We start from the raw sequence: 17,527 nt of genomic DNA on the forward strand, positions 1-17,527 counted from the left end.
AGGGAATAGCCTGCTAACGCTCCTGATGCTGCAGATCGTAATAGTAGTGGTCGTCGAAGACGAAAGACGAGAAGAAACGCATCGTGCTGTTCTTTTTATCTCTATCTCTCTCTTTCTTGCTCTCACTTTCGAAGCCCTAACTCCCTTCCTCAGTCCATTCCCTCACTCGTTCTCTTATTCTCTTTCTCTCTTTCTCTCTCCTTTTAGCTACGTCTTTATCGGTACTCTTAGCGTTAATAGAGCCGTCTACTATTCTTCCATCGGGATAAAGTACCGCGCGTTGACCCCACGTCCTACAGATAATCGAGCGAAAATAATCCCAAGAGACTCTCTGACAGCACCCCTATGGGTCCTCACGGAGTCCCGTACGAGGAGCCTTGCGCTTTTGCTTACATACATATGTACATACACGCACATATACGTATATATATATATATGTATATCGTATATACACATATATAAATCCTGCCTCTGCTGGTACTGCTGCTGCCGCTGTTGTTGCTGCTCACGACGCATCTGTTCTCTGATTTTTTTCAAAGGAAGGAACCACCGAGTCCGTACGATGATACGATGATTATCGCGAAGAATTGTCTTTTAGAAGAGGAAAAAAGGCAAAGAGAAGGTGAGTGGTAGGGGTAGGACTTGAACGAAGAGGAGAATGCGTTTCCAATTCTCAGTGTGGGTGGCTGGGAAGAAGGTTGAGAAGAGAGGAAGAGTGAATTGGGATGGGAATAGCTCGTGGGAGGTGGGTGTAGGGGATAGAAGGCAAAAAGGGTGGGCGCGCAATTACGGATTTTGAGTGACAGATGCTCGCCCGGTCGGTAGTCGGAAGATTAAAACAAGTAATCAAAGCCTAGCCACCCCGGGATGGATATGGATGGATGCACGACGGCGAGCCCCCTTCTTCTCCCTTCTCCTCGGTTCCTCGATCATGCTCACCGTCTCCTCGTCGTCCGACCTCCGCCAACGCCCTCCTCCTCTTCCTCTCTTTCTCTTCATCTTCCTCGTCCTTCCAATCGTTCTCGCTCACCACTTTCAACGTTCCTCCTTTTACAACTCCCTCCTCCGTAGTATAAGAATATCATCCTAGGGTGGCCCTACAAGTACTAAAATATTCTCTTGGCTTATGTAAACGTTGTCGAGGCGCGGTCTGACTTACATTCTCTCTACTCTCTTGCTTTATCACCAATTTGATTATCTCTCTCTCTCTTTTTCTTTTTCTTTTTTTTCTTTTTTAGGGATACAAATTTATTCTTCTTTCTTTTGCAAGATTTTACTTCTACTGTGTCAACTGGTTCATAAATAACAGATAACCCTAGAGAATTATTACACGAAGAATTATCAAAGAAATCGTACAAAACTAATGATACAGTTAATTCGACTACAGAGATTAATAATTAATAAAACAGTCGCGGGTGACGTTAAAATGGGATTTAACTTTGGTGGGGTTTAACTGTTGGTCGGAATGAAAGTTTAACGTCGAGTCATGTTCAGAGATGACGTTGTCGAGCATCGACCGAGAGCACCGATTAGAATCGGAAACCTTACTAAACTTACTGACCCACCCTCACGGTCGCGTTAATCGACCGCGCCGGACAACGGAACGCACGATTGAAACATCAAAATCCCCTGCCGTCCCCGACTAAGAGACTCGCTTCTCTAATCCGACATGTCGCTCGCGCGACGGTCCTCCGATCCGTTCAATGCGACTATGTTTGAGAATATCACGAGAATAGGATTTTCCTGAGGACGTTTCGACGTAAAGGCTAACACATCATGTTTCTTCCTTCTCTCTCTTTCTTTCTTTATTTTTTTTTTTTTTTATTTTTTTTTGACGAAAGAATATCGCAACTAATCCCTATGGTTCTATTTTTCTTCCCTTTTATTCTTACGACGTGATTGAATTTACCGGATTCAAAGGATTTATCTCTTTCACTTTTCCTCTTACGCATCTACCATCTTGTTTAAAGCTCTTACTCCGAAATACTCCAAAATATATGATAAAACTTCGATTATCCGAATGTATAGACGTGATACTTTTTACTAAGATGTTATGAAAAAATTTGCAAACGATCGTGGTATATTTGAAATTAAATTCTTATTATATTGAGATTGTCGTCGACTGAAAAATTTCATTCAGTGTCGTTAATTTTGAAAAACAAAATTAGATATGGCACGTGTAAGATCTTGCGATAGTAGAATGACGAACGTTTGCTTGGTAAGCCACGAAGGGAGGATAGGGTAATCGGGAACGGTCTTTTGGTGCTTCCTCCCGCTATTACTTTCATCGCCACAAAGAATCAAATTAACTGGTACGAGATTGCTCTTCCACTCTTCGACCATCCCCACCTTTTCCTTTTTTTTTCTATCTCTCTCACGCACGTTAATGTATGCGCACGAATGGTACGTACCTTATTTCTTCCCCTTTCTTTCTCTCTATTCAAATTTTGCGAGCCCCTGTACTCTTTCTCTCTTGCTCTCTCTTTTTCTTTCTCTCTCTCTCTCTTCGCTTTCGATCGAACCAAGTCTGTATCAACCCTCGATACTCTACGGAGAACTCTATTCGTGCCGTTCCAACGCGCCTACAGACACAATCGTACACGCATGTACTATACGTTAGGAATAGCGAATGTGCTTTTCAAAGGTATTCGTTCGGGGTGCTTTCTCTTCTCTCCTCTTCTCTCTACCACTGCCGATCAAAAGAGTATGATAAATAAATGTTTTCTTCGATGAACTGAATGCATCAGGAGTCCAATTGATACCAGAAGAGACGCAGATTTTCTACTACTATACTGCTTCAATAAAATTTGATCTTCCTTATACGATTCTTTAACCTTTTACTATATATCATCATCATCATCATCATCATCATCATCATCTGTCTTACATCGAGTCATAATAAAATATCGTACGGTATATGTGTATATACATTTGAATATATTTAAGTATATGTATGTATACATACATATATATACATATATATATATGCGTTAAAAAAATTATACGAAAATTCAATTGATAGACTCAAAGTATTCTTTGCTATCTTTCGGATTCGGTTTGATAGTTTTAGAATCTGGTTGCCAATTGGCAGGGCAAACTTCTCCGTGTGCCTCGACAAATTGGAAAGCTTTTATCAATCTCAACGTTTCGTCCACGCTACGACCGACTGGCAAATCGTTGACGCTGAATTGCCTGAGTATTCCATCTTTATCTATGATGAAGAGTCCTCTCAAAGCTATTCCAGCATTTTCCAAGAGGACGTTGTATTTCGCTGAGATTTCTTTGTTAAAATCACTCAACAACGGATATCCTAAATCTCCGCCCAACCCACCTTGCTTCTTAGGCGTGTTAGTCCATGCGAGATGACTAAAATGAGAATCTGTGGAAACGCCTATTACCTGGGTATTTACAGCTTTGAATTCTGCGACTTTTTCTGAAAATGCTACCAGCTCGGTTGGACACACGAATGTACTGAAAAAAAAAAAAAAAATTTGTATTGAAACAAATATAAGATTCAACCCTTAAATTTAAACTTAGCGATGACTTACAAGTCTAAAGGATAGAAAAAGAGAACTACATATTTCCCTCTATAGTCGCTTAATTTTATATCTTTAAAATCACCATTGATCACTGCCGTTCCAGCAAAATCTGGCGCAGGTTTTTGAATTTCTGGCCAAGGCCCTAGACATCTCGAACTAATACTAAATTTTCTAGTTGTTTCTATCAACGCTAGATTATTTGCTTTCTTTAAGGAAGATGAGATGGTGCAAGTCTGTAGGAAGAAAAATACATCTAAGTTTACAAAATATATAAGTACTACGAAATATCAAATATAAAAAATCAATACTCACCCCTTTTTGTACTTGCGTTGCAAACAATCGAAGCATCGTTGTCGTTTAATCTATACCCTTTTATTTACAAAAAGATAAATTATAGCTTATAAACAAGTGTTACAGATTTCAATTTTCTTAACGAATACGTTTCACATTTATGAGACAAGAGATCGATTAATCAGACAGATTATATAATTTGCGCTTAATTTAAACGATAAAAATGTAAATTTCATGAACTGTGGTAAAAATAATCTTGTAGAAAATATCTTGTCTTTTTTATTATGTCTTTATTATGCGTATCATGCAATAACGCATTTAAGGAAAGAGGAAATAGAACAAATTTACCATACCGCTACTAGATTTCACAAAATCAGGTTAGGTAAGCGAGTTTCGTTGAAAGTTACACAGATGGCATACTTGAGCCGATAGACAAATATATACAAATACGTACAAAGATATGATATATCGTCGGAGAAATTAAAAAAAAAAAAAACCAAAATAATAATAATAATAATAATAATAATAATAATAATAATAATAATAATAAAAATGAAAACAAATTCACGATAAGAACAATAAATGATAGTAAAATTTAATCTAATTATATTTTATTCAAATAACAATTATATAAGTCTTATGTTCATCTCTGTTGAATGTGCAAATATATAATAATAATGTACATACTGCAGTCTGAACGACAATCACTAGTTTCGTTATTACACGATGACTAAATAAACCTTAATAATCGATTGTTCTTTCATGAGTTAGAAACTGAAACGTCCGTAGAAAAAACAAGTGATGTGTTGTTAGCACCTGCATCAGTTTCGCTTTGAGAACGTTCCGCTTATTATTCCAGAGAAACGGACATAAAGATATATATATATATATATATATATATATATATATATATATAGATAGATAGATAGATAGATAGATAGAATCTCATTTTTGTTTATTCGTTCTTGTTTTCTTTTTTTTTTTTCGTCTTTAGATCCGTACTCACAAATCCATGGTCTATTATAATTCGATTACGACCATTAGCAATATAGCCTTATCGGCATTATTATTATAAAATTGACACGACGTTTTGAAGACGTCACGAAAACATAAATGATGGTTGCGTATAGCTAAAGTCTTTAAAATGGTATGGCCAAAGTGTGCGCGTCATTCTCAAAATAGCCATACGCGCGAGTACTTCAATTCTGCATTATTTTAGATCGCGAAAATTTATTTTTTTTTTCTTTTTTGTTTCTTTTTTTTTTTATTTTTTTATTTTTTATTTTTTATTTTTATTTTTTTTTTAGTTGGAAGCTGTAGCAGTTGGATTAGGAGTAGGAGTTGCCGCTGAGGTAGACTCATCCGTAACAATACGTCGATTTTTCTTTATCCTTTTCCATTCACCGTTCGTATAATTCATTTGGAAGTGCGTCTCGACTAACATCGGTACTGTTGTACCATCTGCTTGAGTTACCTCTTCTATATTCTCCGAAAGCATTACTGTCACTATATTACCCAATTTAGGACAAGGATTGTCTGAAACAAAAATGAAAAAAGATAAATATCAACCGATCGATTTACAAAAATGTTTGATATTATATAAATTTAACAAAATATATATACCTCTGGAGCCAGCCATAAATCCTAAGATCAATGCCTTCTCCGGTCGGGTTACTTTATTGGCTGTTCTAAACATTTCTTGAGCTTCTAGCATTTGTTCTCGCTATAAATATAAATCCATAAAATAAATATACAATTCTTAAATTTTCATACAACGAATTATATATATATATATATGTATGTATGTATGTATGTATGTATGTATGTATGTATGTATGTATGTATGTATGTATGTATGTATGTATGTATGTATGTATGTATGTATGTATGTATGTATGTTTGTATGTATGTATCTTCAGATATAAATTTACCGTTAGAGATAGACCCTTTCTCGTATTTGCTGCTGCATTAGTAGGTTGTGCGGTCGTTTGTATACGAATTTGTGTTACCGTCTGCGCTGGCCTAACAGTCTGTACACCGACCGGTGTATTTTCTATAGGGGATATAACTGTCTGCGTTGTTACTGGTAGTACGGCACTTGGCACTGTAGGTGTAGACGGCGTAGTAGCTGCGTATTTAACAATTAATATTACATGCAGTTAAATTTTTTATCGTATACTAATTGTAAAATATCAGATAGAAAAACAGAAATTCTTACGAGTTTGCGATGTAGTCGCGGGTATAACTCCACTTGGAGTGGTAGGTGCCACGTAAGACTGCACGGTGGGTACTGGGGCAACCGGAGTGGAAGGTGGATTAATCGAAGTTAATCCTTGAGCATATTCCGGTGTAGTAGGTGTTTCTACCGTGGCTGCATTTGTTGAAGCTGCAGCTGCTGCTGCTGCTTGAGCTTCTGCAACCTTTTTCTGTTGTTCTTCTAGTTCCATCATACGCTTTCTCTTCTTAGCTTGCGCATATCCAAGAGGTTGCTCGTTAATGTCCAATAATTTGATACCACCGTCCTTGCGACTTCTACTACTAATAGGCGTTCTATTGGACATCGAAGAGCTTGTAAGAGAAGGAGAACGAAATCCACTTGTTGGAACTCTGCTAGGAATACCTTTGAGGGGTGCTGTAATATTATAATAATAATAATAATAATAATAATAATAAAATATCAGTGATACCTCATATTTAATGTTTATATCACCTATCTAAATGCATATAATCGCTTACTTGTATCCGTCATTTTCCTTGGCATTCCTCTACTTCGTACCGGTACGGTAGGAGCTGTACTCTTTTTTAAATTACTCGCAGCATCTCTACTCTTCTGTAACAATTCTGCTCTTAAGGCTGCACTTTTTGGCTTTCTTTTTAACGTAAAGTGTTTCACTGCTGCAGGTTGTTGACCTACCACAGATACCAATGCCGTCTTATTCAAATAATGACATTCCAATGGAAGCATAGCAGGATCATTCTGCTTTTTCAATAATTTTCGTAGATCATTAACCAATTCTCCAAAAATAGGTCTATGTTCATCTAAATCAGTAATATCTGTATTTAATGATCCTGTGGAAGGAAACGTCTTCATCGCTTCGGATAGCATTGAAACCCATAACTCACTGTCCAACGATGCAACTTCAATGATCTCTTCCAACTCAACGCGCCACTATAAAAGTACAGTATTATATATATACGTGTGTGTGTGTGTGTGTGTGTGTGTTTAATTTTTTTTTACTATTTGAAGAACACAGAAAACTACATATGTAACGAGATTTAATGATATTTATTTTGCATTTTTAATCGTGTAAATATATATTAAGATATGCCGCGCAAACGAAGATAAGATATTATACATTTCAAAAACATTAGGTACCTAAATAAAATCAAATAGGCGGCGGGCTGCCTAAAATATCGTAATACAGAGAAATTTCATGACATTGTTAACTCGAGAAAATATTATAGACAAAAGTAGCAAGAATACATTATTAAAAAACATATAAATATTGAAGATACAAGGAAAAATAACTATTTATAGCGGGAAAAGTACGAACACTTACCTCTTCAACATTCCGCCTAGGTATGTGGAAGAACGAAAGAAGTAATTTAAGCTTAACTTGGGTCTGAAGATCTGGAAAACAATCTTTGATATTTCGTAAAACCTCAGCGTTCAATTGAGAACAAATCGAGCTACCAGTCCAACTATCATTTGACGTTCCAAGCTTGTTATGAAGCCACAACGACGTATCACTGTCCCTCACATTCGCCATATTGGAGTCGTTTGTTTCTCACGTGGAGTAATATTTAAATCTGATAGATGGCACCATGTTTGGATTATAGTCACTTATAGCTATAGTTGGTTATGATCTTTGATAGATTGGCAATAACACGTGTTATTATAAATTGGAAAACGTGCATTTTCTGTGTAGCACAGAATTCACCGTAAAAACTCATATATCTCGTTACCCATCTTATTTATACTTTCACTCCCGTGATATTAGACAAGAAACATTTTGGCGCGTACGCAGCAATAGTTCGCGTTTGATGATTGGTCGAGAAATCAAGGACAACGTTGGGAAATCATTGAAAATTTTTCTCGATCATCGTATCGCGTATCACGTAATATAAACTTTTGGAAGGTTAATAAATTTATGGTTATATAATAATAATTAACATAAGACGTATACTAATTATCATAAAACGCTGGCGCATTAACTGCGCATGATCGAAATATTCTATCACACTGCAAAGCGTGTTAAAGTATTTTTAAAGTTTTATTACGTTTACGGATAAGAGTGAAAAGAACAATAGAACCATTGGATGCGAAGAGGTTAAGAAAAAAAGTATATTGCCTTAATTAAGAAAAACAAAAATTATTATTATTTTAGAATGGAAAATAGCGGTGAAAGTGGCGATGATGGTGGACCTTTAGGTCCTACAACGTTTTTAGGAGGAAGCGGTGTTTCGGCTTCTTATATAGGCGTACAATCGGACGATTTAGAAGGTAGGTAGGTTAGTGTTTCATAAGACAGAATATATTTTACATATTTTAATAACATTCTCTTTAACAAAATAAAATAATCGTTGGACAATAACGACAAAGAATAGAACGGATTGTATTCGGGTTAGAGATTTTACGATTAAACGAAAAACAGAATTGTTTTTTGCATTATCAAATAATTTCTTCGCATAGTTTTGTTAAAGTAGCACAGTCATCATTTTAATCGTTTTAAATGGAATGATCCAGAAAATACAGACGATTCTAACCATGGCGGTGGAGATCCCTTACAAAGCAGCGGAGGTGGAAGCGGTAGTGGTCCCCTACGAGAGCAGGATCGTTTTCTTCCGATAGCTAATGTTGCTAAAATTATGAAACGGGCTATACCTGAAGCAGGAAAAATAGCCAAAGACGCGCGCGAATGCGTTCAAGAATGTGTTTCCGAGTTTATATCCTTTATCACATCGGAAGCTAGCGACCGATGTCATATGGAGAAACGTAAAACTATAAACGGAGAGGATATATTGTTCGCTATGACAACTCTTGGTTTCGATAACTATGTAGAACCATTGAAAGTTTATCTACAAAAATACAGAGAAGCTACCAAAGGAGACAATCCTTCGGGGACAGGAACGACAGCCGGTAATGGGAAAGCAGAATCTCAGGGTACCATATACGAGGATCAATTGTTCGCTATTGCAACGGATTCCAATGCTACTACCTCCGATACACCTGTTATCTACAGCTACTCCTCTACCGATCAGATGCAGTTCCAACTTTCTTGATCAGTGCATTTGAAACTGGTATAAATTGAATTTTTTTTATTGCCTTTTGTAGAAGACAATGGAACAAAAGTTTTCATACGAAAGAAAAAATCAATTTAACGCATTCGAGTTTGAAAAGTGAATAGCACATAGAATATTTCAAATGTTCTTTATAAAGAAATACGATGGAAGGAAATAAATTAAGAGATTTATCAACAAACGTTCCTTTACTTCATCAAACACCGGAGGGGTAGAAAAAACGTGGCCGATCTTTTATTATCCTCACTGTGAGCACTAACTTTCATTAAACTAAAATTATCTTGTATGATATCTTGAGACTTGTTTCAAGCCGAATAATGTTGAGATATGCTACTTCATCCATTTTCCTTTATTCTTTCCTTCCTTCTTTTCTCGTCTCTTCTTTCCTCTTCCTTGGACAGAATCGGCAGTAGATCGGCGTGTAGAATTCGGTAGAAAACGTTTGAAATCATTTTCATTCAGGTAATTGGGCAGGAGAGAGTAAGAGTTCATGTCCCTTTGCCGACGACGAGACTTGGCAAGACGAGTGTGTGGCTGGCTGCTGTGGCACTGGCGAAAGAAGCGAGGCTGTCTGCATTGGACCGGATGGACGCGTTTCCGTCTTCTGTTTTTCCTTTTCTTTCTTGTTTCGGGACTGCTTACAAAGGCACCAACGGCATTCGCCGCAGCGGCACAGGCATAGACAAAGCAATACACGAAATAGGCAGCAAAGTAGGCCAGCGCACAGTAACGATGGTCCGATTAGTTTCAGCTCGGGACTGAGAAATCCTTTCTCACCGGTCCCAACGAACGAAATCACTAGGCCGAGAGCCGTGGCACCAAGCCCGGCATAAAGTACGGTGTTCACCGCTGCATTCACTTCGGCTCTACGACGATTGACGCTCCCGCTTATATCGTCGTCGTCGTCCTCTCCGCTACTGCCATAGCAATAACTGGCATCTCGTATCTGCGATAAGACAATTTTATTTTACGAAGCATATCATTACGAGTTAACTTTTCGATGCATTCACATTGTCCAATCGGTTAACGAACGAATTTCATGAAATTAAATGCGTTAGCCTTCAAACGAAACGCGTTACCCTGTTCCTCTTCATCCATCTTCGATGAGCCTCGCACTGTTTCGTTTTGTAGCCATCGCCGCCGCGACAGCCATGTGGTAAATTAGGGAATAAAGGAAGAGGGGACGATCTGTTACATCCCTGCCATGCTACCTTTCCAGCTCCTTGACACTGCAACCATTCCACTTTTGGACATTAATTATTCTATCCTAAATACATCGTAATAAAAGAGAAGTGGATAAAACATAGGGGATCAGGATAAGGTCGGTAAATGAATACGTCCGATCAAAGACTATATTCTGTCTTAATCCTTTGCTATCAGAAGATCATTTGTATTCCTGTTTACACACATATACATATGTATCCAACATGAATTTATGTTTTACGACATTGATCACATGAGTAGATAATTACGTCACACATGATCTACCAGAACGAAAACGGGGGAGGACGCTAACTCGAACGGAAAATATTAAGAAAACGAAAAACGGAAGCGCAGCCGAATGATAGAAAGAAAAGAGAACAAGAAACGAAAAAAAAAGAAAGAACAAAAAAAATGACATCGTCGATAAATTTTGGCCGCACAGGAACCCCGAGTTAGAAAGTTTCTACCTTAATCATCGCAGGTAGGCGGTATCGTGAGTTATTCGAGAAGGGTTCTATCGGCGAACGCTTTCCGTTGGTAGAAATACCTCGTCGATTTTGTAATATCTTACCGTCGTTGATAAAGTGGCTGGCAAGCGAACCTGATACTTACCCCATAAACATACGAACGTGGGGGATATCGTGGTAGCGGCGGAATAAGCCTTGTGGCCAAGTTGGTTGGTAAATCTCTAAAGTTCACCACCTTACCCCCCCGTAACCGCTGCTTCTCCCTTCTAATCAATAGAGCAGCCTGCATTCCGCTCATTCACTTGCTTGTTTCATCGATCGCCAAGATCCCGACTGTCTTTTTTTCCACTTTCTCGTAGTAGTAGTAGTAGTAGCAGTAGTAGTAGCAGTAGTGTAGTAGAAGAAGTAGTAGTACGAATAGTAGTAGTAGGAGTATTGGTAGTGGTAGCACCTTTCTTTAGATTCGAGTGTCACCTTCCTGGTTGAGAATTCCTTTTCTCCTTCTTTCGAGAGTGTATCGAGCAAGTCCCACTCAACTAGCATATCCCAATTCCGATCAGTATAATTCGAATTCGTCGTCGAACTCGAAATATATTGGTATATAGGTATATAATCTAAAAAGATTTTAGAGACCGGTTCTGCCTCACAGCATTCGCCGTATCCAAATCCGCTGGTAACGAAACCGCGATAATAAACGAATGAACGAACGTACGTTAACGCTAATGCTTTCCCTCTTTTTCCTTTTTTTTTTTTTTCTTTTTCGTATACCCCTATTTTTCTTTTTTTTCATCTATCGTCATCTATTTCGGCCGAACATGCTCTACTAATCGCAATCGGGATCGACCAACGAACCTGGATGATCCGACGAACGCCTTACCGCGATATTACGGTAGACGCCACCAGACAGCCGATCGACGGTCTTCTCAAACTCGGGGGGGTGTTGTGCCGACGAGTGGTGCGGTGCGTTAGATAAAAACGAAAAGTATAGATAATAAAGATAGAAAGATAGATAGACAGATACGTATAGATAGATAGATAGATAGATAGATAGATAGACGGAAAGATAGATAGATAGATAGATAGACAGATAGATAGATATGTAGATAGATACTAACTAACTAGCTAAATACAAAGAATAGAGATCAAGAATTAGAAAAAAGGTCGGATAAAAGGAGGATGGTCTATATATATATATATATATATATATATATATATATATATGTCTATATAATATGTATATATACTCCTATATTATTACCGTGCTACGATAGCTCTAGCGTTTCGAAGTGATAGAAAAACGAGGGGTAAAGTTAGGGGTAGGGGCACAAGGGGTAAAGGACGAGGGGAGAGGGAGCATTTGCTCGGTCGTCCAAGGCAACTAAGAGGGAGGGCCTTCGACGAAAATAGTAGTAGCTCTTGGAGGATTTTACCCACCTGTAGCTCCGGCGTGGAAGTAGGCGAGATTCTTAGATCGAGGATCGAGGGTGGCGGAAAAGGGAAGCTGTTAGGCTTGCTAGTGGCGCAGGTGACCGAACCCGATGATTCCAGTGAGAGCGGTGGCGGCGATATGGGGAATTGAATGGGCGAGACAGGTGCTAGTTGTTGGCACTTCTCGACGCGTGAACGCTGCTGTCGATCGATGCCCGTATGGAATTGGGATGATTGTGGTGCTTGTGCCGCGAAGGATGGTGGGACGTGGTGTTGGTGTTGGTGTTGGTGGTGGTGGTGGTGGTGTTGGTGTTGGTGATGATGGTGGTGGTGGTAGTGGTGGTGGTGCTGATGCTGATGCTGATGCTGACGAGCGAACTTGTTCGTTGTCGTCGTAGATGTTGTTGTTCTTGTTGCAGTTTGATTCGTCGAAGTTGTCTTGGTTTTTCCTATCGTCCCTAGGCCACCTTCGGCCCCACGTTTGTATAACTGTAGACGCTTTTGCTTCCTCCGACTCGCGATACTCGCACCACCTGCTGCAGCGTACATCTTTCGGCATCCACCTTTGGTAGACCTTCTCTAGTTTTTTTTTTGCGGTCAGTCTCTATTTTTTTTTTGCTTTTTTTATTTCTCTCTATATCGATCGGAGAAATTTTTAATCGATGTCCATTTCTTTTACTTCTTATTATTAAAGAAACACTAGTTTTGCCATCCTTCTGTGATCTCTTTCTTTGTCCTGTTCCTGCTTTCTCTCTTTTTCTCTTTCTCTCTCTCTCTTTGTCTGCCTCTCTCTCTCTCTCTCTCTCTCTCTCCCTCTCTCTCTCCCTCTTTCTCTTTCTCTCTCCTGTCTCTGTAAAGGTAAGAAATGTGACGGAGCTCCGCCCGATATCGGCGTCCCTCGCGTCTTTTTTTTACCTACAACTACTTTTTACTACTTCGAGATGAAGCTTCGTTTCTTCTTCTTCTTTTTTTTTTTTACTTCCCTCGTACTACTCGTAAGTTTCGCGGAGATTTTATATGATCAAGTTCATGGCTATGATCACTTTATATAAAGTTTTTATCAGTTTTCTTCTACGTTTTTCTTCAATCGTTCTCGAATTTCATTCGATCATACGACTAATTAACGAGAATTAATTTATTTACTCTTCGCGATCGAATAGTACGAAGAACATTTTATACTCTGCTCATTCTCGAGAATTTTATTATAACCAAGAGGAACATAACGCATAACGAAGAAACGTAGTGATTTATTACTGACATGTCGTGGGAAAAGAAACGTGACTCTCTAGTATCGGTTAGATCGTTAAAGATATTTGAAATATTAACAGGAATAATAGTCAAAGGTAAAGTTTCTATTCGTCTTGGTCATATTAAAGAACATATCGACTACATTTCTACGAACAAACGAACGAAAGAATGTATGTACGTATGTATTGTATTCCGTTCAACCATCTATTAAAAGCCGATTAAATGTGAAAAAAAATGTCTCATGTTCAATCGAAAATTTTTATTCTTACATGCTCGTACGTACTTACGTACGAATGTACATATATACATACATACATACACACACATGTACATCGAACTACGTGGACAGACACACACTGACAAAAGCAAGCGAGATGCAGATTTATTTTTTTTTATACATTCAAGCGAGTTGCTAGGATAAATTTTGTCGATGAATTGATGAATGATTTGATCTCTTCTTTTTATTTTCCTTTTTTTTTCTTTTTTTTTCCATTAACAAATGGAGAGATGTAATGAATGTTGTTGACCCTTGCTTGTTACATACTCACATTATATCTCGTAGTTGGTACAAGTGTGATAACATTTGTACCAGGATACCTTGTTGCTAAAGACTAGACCTTCGATACGAGAAATTTCGATCTAACTTCTAAGAAGTCATAGATTGTTAACTACTTTAAACAGGAGAACTATTACTTCATAAGGACTACGTTGCGAAGAACCTATCTAAGAACCGACCGACTCGGAGGAGATAGAGAAGCGTTTAGAATAAAATAGAATATTTATTTATTCGCAAGCTGTCATCCTAATTTTGAAATCATCTAGAAAAATACCAAGACTACGTGTGTATCTGTGATTAAAAATCGTGGTAGTTGTGATAGTGGTTGTGGTTGTAGATAGTATCGGTGCATAGTGCAATCTACTTGCGTCGAGAAAATTTAGATAACGACGTTGCTATTTTACTACAAAGGAAACCTCGAAGGAATATCCCTAAATTGTTAATCGAATCTTTCGTGAGAAATTATATATGTACGTACATACAAAAAGGAATAAATATTAAAAATAATATAGAAATAAATATTAGTTTTCGATTGAAAAATATAAATGATCGATCGTAATTCGATAGATCGTTTCGAATTGACAGAAACATGCACGTGATTCAAAAAATCGAAGTTGACAAGGCCGAGAGATATGCTGATAAGCTACACGAAAGGACACGTCCGTGTCGCGTAAATGTAAAATCGCGTAATACATAAGACACGTGTAAAGTTTTAGGAACTGAAAAAAAAAACAAAAGATAAAGAATAGATAGGGAGAGAAAAAAAAAAAGAAAAAAAAAATTGACGACGTGTCCTTCGAACGTCATATACCATCGGAAGTGCGCGCCATCGACCTCGTTCGAATGGCTGCGTAAGATTCTCCACTGCCAGCTCATTGTCAGCCGTTTTTCCCGATACGTTGGACGGCCTCGCAGCATCGATTTAAATGGCGCGGTTGCTATATTACAAATCCTTGAGAATCGAATTTAAAGTGAAGAACGAAAAAGAAAAAGAACCAATAACAAAGCAAACGATTTGAAACTTAAATCTTATAAACCTACAATTTTGAATTTGGAGATATACCTTTCTACCTATGTGCATGTCTACGAAAAAAAAAGCGATAAATAAAAAAAAAAAAAAATGTTAGAAGGGACGATAGAAAAATCGAATGGAATAGAATTTTATTTCTTCGAGATAGAAGGAGACTGTCGGTCGTCAGCACAGAAACGTTATATATAGGAAACTTTTCGTTCGACACATGCCACGATGCGTGCTTCAATAGAACGAAAAATGAACAGAGTGAGAAGCTCTGGTGACGTAAGAACGCTGGGAAAGAGGAGGAGGATGGTGAGCTTTAAAAGAGGCCAGAGGGGATGAAATAGAAAAAAGAGAAAGAAAGAGAGAAAGAAAAAGAGAAAGAGAGAGAGAGAGAGAAAAAGAGAGAGAGAAATTAGGTGGTGGCACCACGCACGTACACGGATACGCGCGCGCGCACATGAGTACACGAGTAAACTACGAAAGCGAGGTGGACCAGAAGAATAAGAATAAGAATAAGAGTAAGAGTAAGAATAAGAATAAGAAGAATAGCATTTGTTGGTCGTGTAAAAGAGCAGTAATACGGTAGTGTTGGTGGTGATGGTGTGGTAGTGGTGAGGGGGTGGTACGAACAAGTCCGTGGAAGAAAAAACGAGAAGAAGAGAATCTACTATAGCAGCTTTTTGTTCCGGTGAGAGTCGCATGAAAAGAGAATCAAAGGCTGACTGGTGGCCCTTGGCTTTGATATTATTCTTTTTTTTTTTGTCGCCCTCCTTTGTCCTGGGACACATAGTCTACATGTGTATATATATATATATATATATATATATATATATATATATATCTATTCTTTATCCACTCCCATTCCTCCCCTTTCTTTTGCTCCTTTCTATCACTCTCTCTTTTTTCTACCTCTCTCCCTCTCTTCCTCTTTCTCACTCTCTCTCTCTCTCTCTCTCTCTCTCTCTTTCTCTCTACAGTGTTTCCCTCTTCCTCTCTTTACAATTCTTCTTTGTACGATTTTAGCGAAATAAAAGTTTTCTGATAAAGAAAAAAGAAGAGAAAGACAATAGGGGCAACGACGACGATGAGACGAAAACGACGAGGAAACGATGACGACGAAACGACGACGACGACGACGACAACGACGACGATGATAGCGAGGCACATAGAAGGCTACACTTTCATTATTCTTTGCTTTTTTCCATTCACGTTTACGTGAACACGTATGTGTGCGTGTACATGTACCTTCACACATACATTATATATATATATAAAACATATATTTTATATATACACATATAATATATATATATATATATATATATAACTACAGCAGAGAGAGCATCGATGGAGGCTGCAGCGGCAACAGCAACAGCAAAGCGGGTTTTAAAGTCAGCCAGCAACACCGAAAAACTGCGCGTACCGACGGCTCGCGATCGAACGAGAAAAAGAGAGAGAGAGAGAGAGAGAAAGAGAAAGGGAAAGAAAGAGAGAGAAAGAGAGAACGAAATGTTACACCAGTCCGTTCGATCCACTCTCTCTTTTTCTCTTCCTCCCATAATATTTTTATAAATTTAGTCATCCTTACCCTCTCTCTCCCTCTCTCCCTCTCTCTCTCACTCTTTCTTTCTTTCTACCTCTCTCTCTCTCTTTCACTTCCTCTCTCTCTTTGTTCCTTTTTTATATTATCCAGCTTCCTTTTTTTATCTTCGATGTGTCACTCGATTCACAGGGGTAGATTGACAGTAGTAAAGACCAACGATGAACGCGACATATTCACGGCACGCACGTGGTCACTCTGTTGGAAGAAACACGCACACATATAGAGATAAAAAGAGAGAGAAAGAGAGAGAGAAAGACAGAGAGAGAAATACACACAAATATACACACAAACGCGAAGGATCGGTCGAGACGCGCGCGTATTTAGCGAACAAAAAAGAGGAGAGGGCGAACGAGCGAGCGAGCGAGCGAGCGAGCCAGCGAGAGAAAGGGAAAGAGAGAAAGAGAGAGAGAGAGAGAGACAAAGAGAGAGAGAGAGAGAGAGAGTAAGATGATTAAAGAGAAACACGTACGAATTTCGAGGATAAGGGTTGTTCGTCCAGCACGTTTTATATATCACGTAAACCGTTTATATGTGTTCTTAATTGCGTCTCTATTTTTTTCGGAAAACTATGACGATAACAATGACAACGACGACGACGACGATGACGACGACGACGACGACGACGACGACGACGACGACGACGACGACGACGAGAGAGAGAAAGAGAGAGAGAAAAACTCTTCCTTCCTATCTCTTCATCGCGTATACGAGTTAGCGACGAACGCGCTCGTTTCCCCAACCGAACAAAACCACCCCGTCGACTGGCGGGCAAACTCGAGCGCGAGCAGGTGCGCACCCCGTCATCGTTCCTCTTTTTCCCTCTCTCTCTTTCTCATTCTCTCTCTCTCTCTCTCTCTCTCTCTCTCTCTCTCT

The 17,527-nt window shown here is 38.6% G+C and overlaps 4 protein-coding genes across 5 annotated transcripts; 1 reads left to right on the forward strand and 3 right to left on the reverse strand.

Annotated features, from left to right (window-relative positions):
* Nucleotides 1–2,916: 2,916 nt before the first annotated feature.
* On the reverse strand, nucleotides 2,917–4,274 carry LOC122626950 (peroxiredoxin-like). Its single transcript, XM_043807573.1, has 4 exons — nucleotides 4,184–4,274; nucleotides 3,852–3,908; nucleotides 3,549–3,772; nucleotides 2,917–3,471 (listed from the first exon to the last, which is right to left on the reverse strand). The coding sequence occupies exons 2-4, from the start codon at nucleotides 3,885–3,887 to the stop codon at nucleotides 3,012–3,014; spliced, it is 720 nt and encodes a 239-aa protein (XP_043663508.1). The 5' UTR covers nucleotides 3,888–3,908; nucleotides 4,184–4,274; the 3' UTR covers nucleotides 2,917–3,011.
* Nucleotides 4,275–4,772: 498 nt separating this feature from the next.
* LOC122626946 (negative elongation factor A) lies at nucleotides 4,773–7,762 on the reverse strand. 2 transcript variants are annotated; one of them, XM_043807569.1, is made up of 7 exons: nucleotides 7,391–7,762; nucleotides 6,954–6,999; nucleotides 6,567–6,869; nucleotides 6,049–6,462; nucleotides 5,762–5,958; nucleotides 5,454–5,553; nucleotides 4,773–5,366 (listed from the first exon to the last, which is right to left on the reverse strand). In XM_043807569.1, exons 1-7 carry the CDS (start codon nucleotides 7,598–7,600, stop codon nucleotides 5,134–5,136), a joined length of 1,503 nt encoding a protein of 500 aa, XP_043663504.1. In that variant the 5' UTR covers nucleotides 7,601–7,762; the 3' UTR covers nucleotides 4,773–5,133. The 2 variants fall into 2 exon arrangements, with proteins under 2 accessions (XP_043663504.1, XP_043663503.1); XM_043807568.1 differs by having other exon boundaries at nucleotides 6,567–6,999; nucleotides 7,391–7,761.
* A 283-nt stretch (nucleotides 7,763–8,045) lies between these two features.
* Nucleotides 8,046–9,312, forward strand: LOC122626951 (nuclear transcription factor Y subunit B-4). The gene is made up of 3 exons (XM_043807575.1): nucleotides 8,046–8,160; nucleotides 8,219–8,334; nucleotides 8,578–9,312. Exons 2-3 carry the CDS (start codon nucleotides 8,220–8,222, stop codon nucleotides 9,111–9,113), a joined length of 651 nt encoding a protein of 216 aa, XP_043663510.1. The 5' UTR covers nucleotides 8,046–8,160; nucleotide 8,219; the 3' UTR covers nucleotides 9,114–9,312.
* On the reverse strand, nucleotides 9,301–13,006 carry LOC122626948. The gene is made up of 3 exons (XM_043807571.1): nucleotides 12,236–13,006; nucleotides 10,211–10,360; nucleotides 9,301–10,077 (listed from the first exon to the last, which is right to left on the reverse strand). The coding sequence occupies exons 1-3, from the start codon at nucleotides 12,776–12,778 to the stop codon at nucleotides 9,586–9,588; spliced, it is 1,185 nt and encodes a 394-aa protein (XP_043663506.1). The 5' UTR covers nucleotides 12,779–13,006; the 3' UTR covers nucleotides 9,301–9,585.
* Between the last annotated feature and the right edge of the window lie 4,521 nt (nucleotides 13,007–17,527).

This window comes from Vespula pensylvanica, chromosome 2 (genome assembly GCF_014466175.1).
Source record: "Vespula pensylvanica isolate Volc-1 chromosome 2, ASM1446617v1, whole genome shotgun sequence".
NCBI classification, from domain to species: domain Eukaryota; kingdom Metazoa; phylum Arthropoda; class Insecta; order Hymenoptera; family Vespidae; genus Vespula; species Vespula pensylvanica.

What these genes read in the sequence shown, in the direction of transcription:
- LOC122626950 (XM_043807573.1), bottom strand. Translation starts at nt 3,887, where the DNA reads ATGCTTCGATTGTTTGCAACGCAAGTACAAAAAGGG. An exon ending in CAACGCAAGTACAAAAAGGG is followed by an intron (nt 3,773 to 3,851) that starts GTGAGTATTGAT and finishes TTCTTCCTACAG; the next exon opens with ACTTGCACCATCTCATCTTC. An exon ending in TTTTTCTATCCTTTAGACTT is followed by an intron (nt 3,472 to 3,548) that starts GTAAGTCATCGC and finishes TTTTTTTTTCAG; the next exon opens with TACATTCGTGTGTCCAACCG.
- LOC122626946 (XM_043807568.1), bottom strand. Translation starts at nt 7,600, where the DNA reads ATGGCGAATGTGAGGGACAGTGATACGTCGTTGTGGCTTCATAACAAG. An exon ending in GAAAGGGTCTATCTCTAACG is followed by an intron (nt 5,554 to 5,761) that starts GTAAATTTATAT and finishes TTATATTTATAG; the next exon opens with CGAGAACAAATGCTAGAAGC. An exon ending in ATTTATGGCTGGCTCCAGAG is followed by an intron (nt 5,367 to 5,453) that starts GTATATATATTT and finishes TTTTTGTTTCAG; the next exon opens with ACAATCCTTGTCCTAAATTG.
- LOC122626951 (XM_043807575.1), top strand. Translation starts at nt 8,220, where the DNA reads ATGGAAAATAGCGGTGAAAGTGGCGATGATGGTGGACCTTTAGGTCCT. An exon ending in ACAATCGGACGATTTAGAAG is followed by an intron (nt 8,335 to 8,577) that starts GTAGGTAGGTTA and finishes GGAATGATCCAG; the next exon opens with AAAATACAGACGATTCTAAC.
- LOC122626948 (XM_043807571.1), bottom strand. Translation starts at nt 12,778, where the DNA reads ATGTACGCTGCAGCAGGTGGTGCGAGTATCGCGAGTCGGAGGAAGCAA. An exon ending in CTTCCACGCCGGAGCTACAG is followed by an intron (nt 10,361 to 12,235) that starts GTGGGTAAAATC and finishes GAATGGTTGCAG; the next exon opens with TGTCAAGGAGCTGGAAAGGT. An exon ending in GATGGATGAAGAGGAACAGG is followed by an intron (nt 10,078 to 10,210) that starts GTAACGCGTTTC and finishes GTCTTATCGCAG; the next exon opens with ATACGAGATGCCAGTTATTG.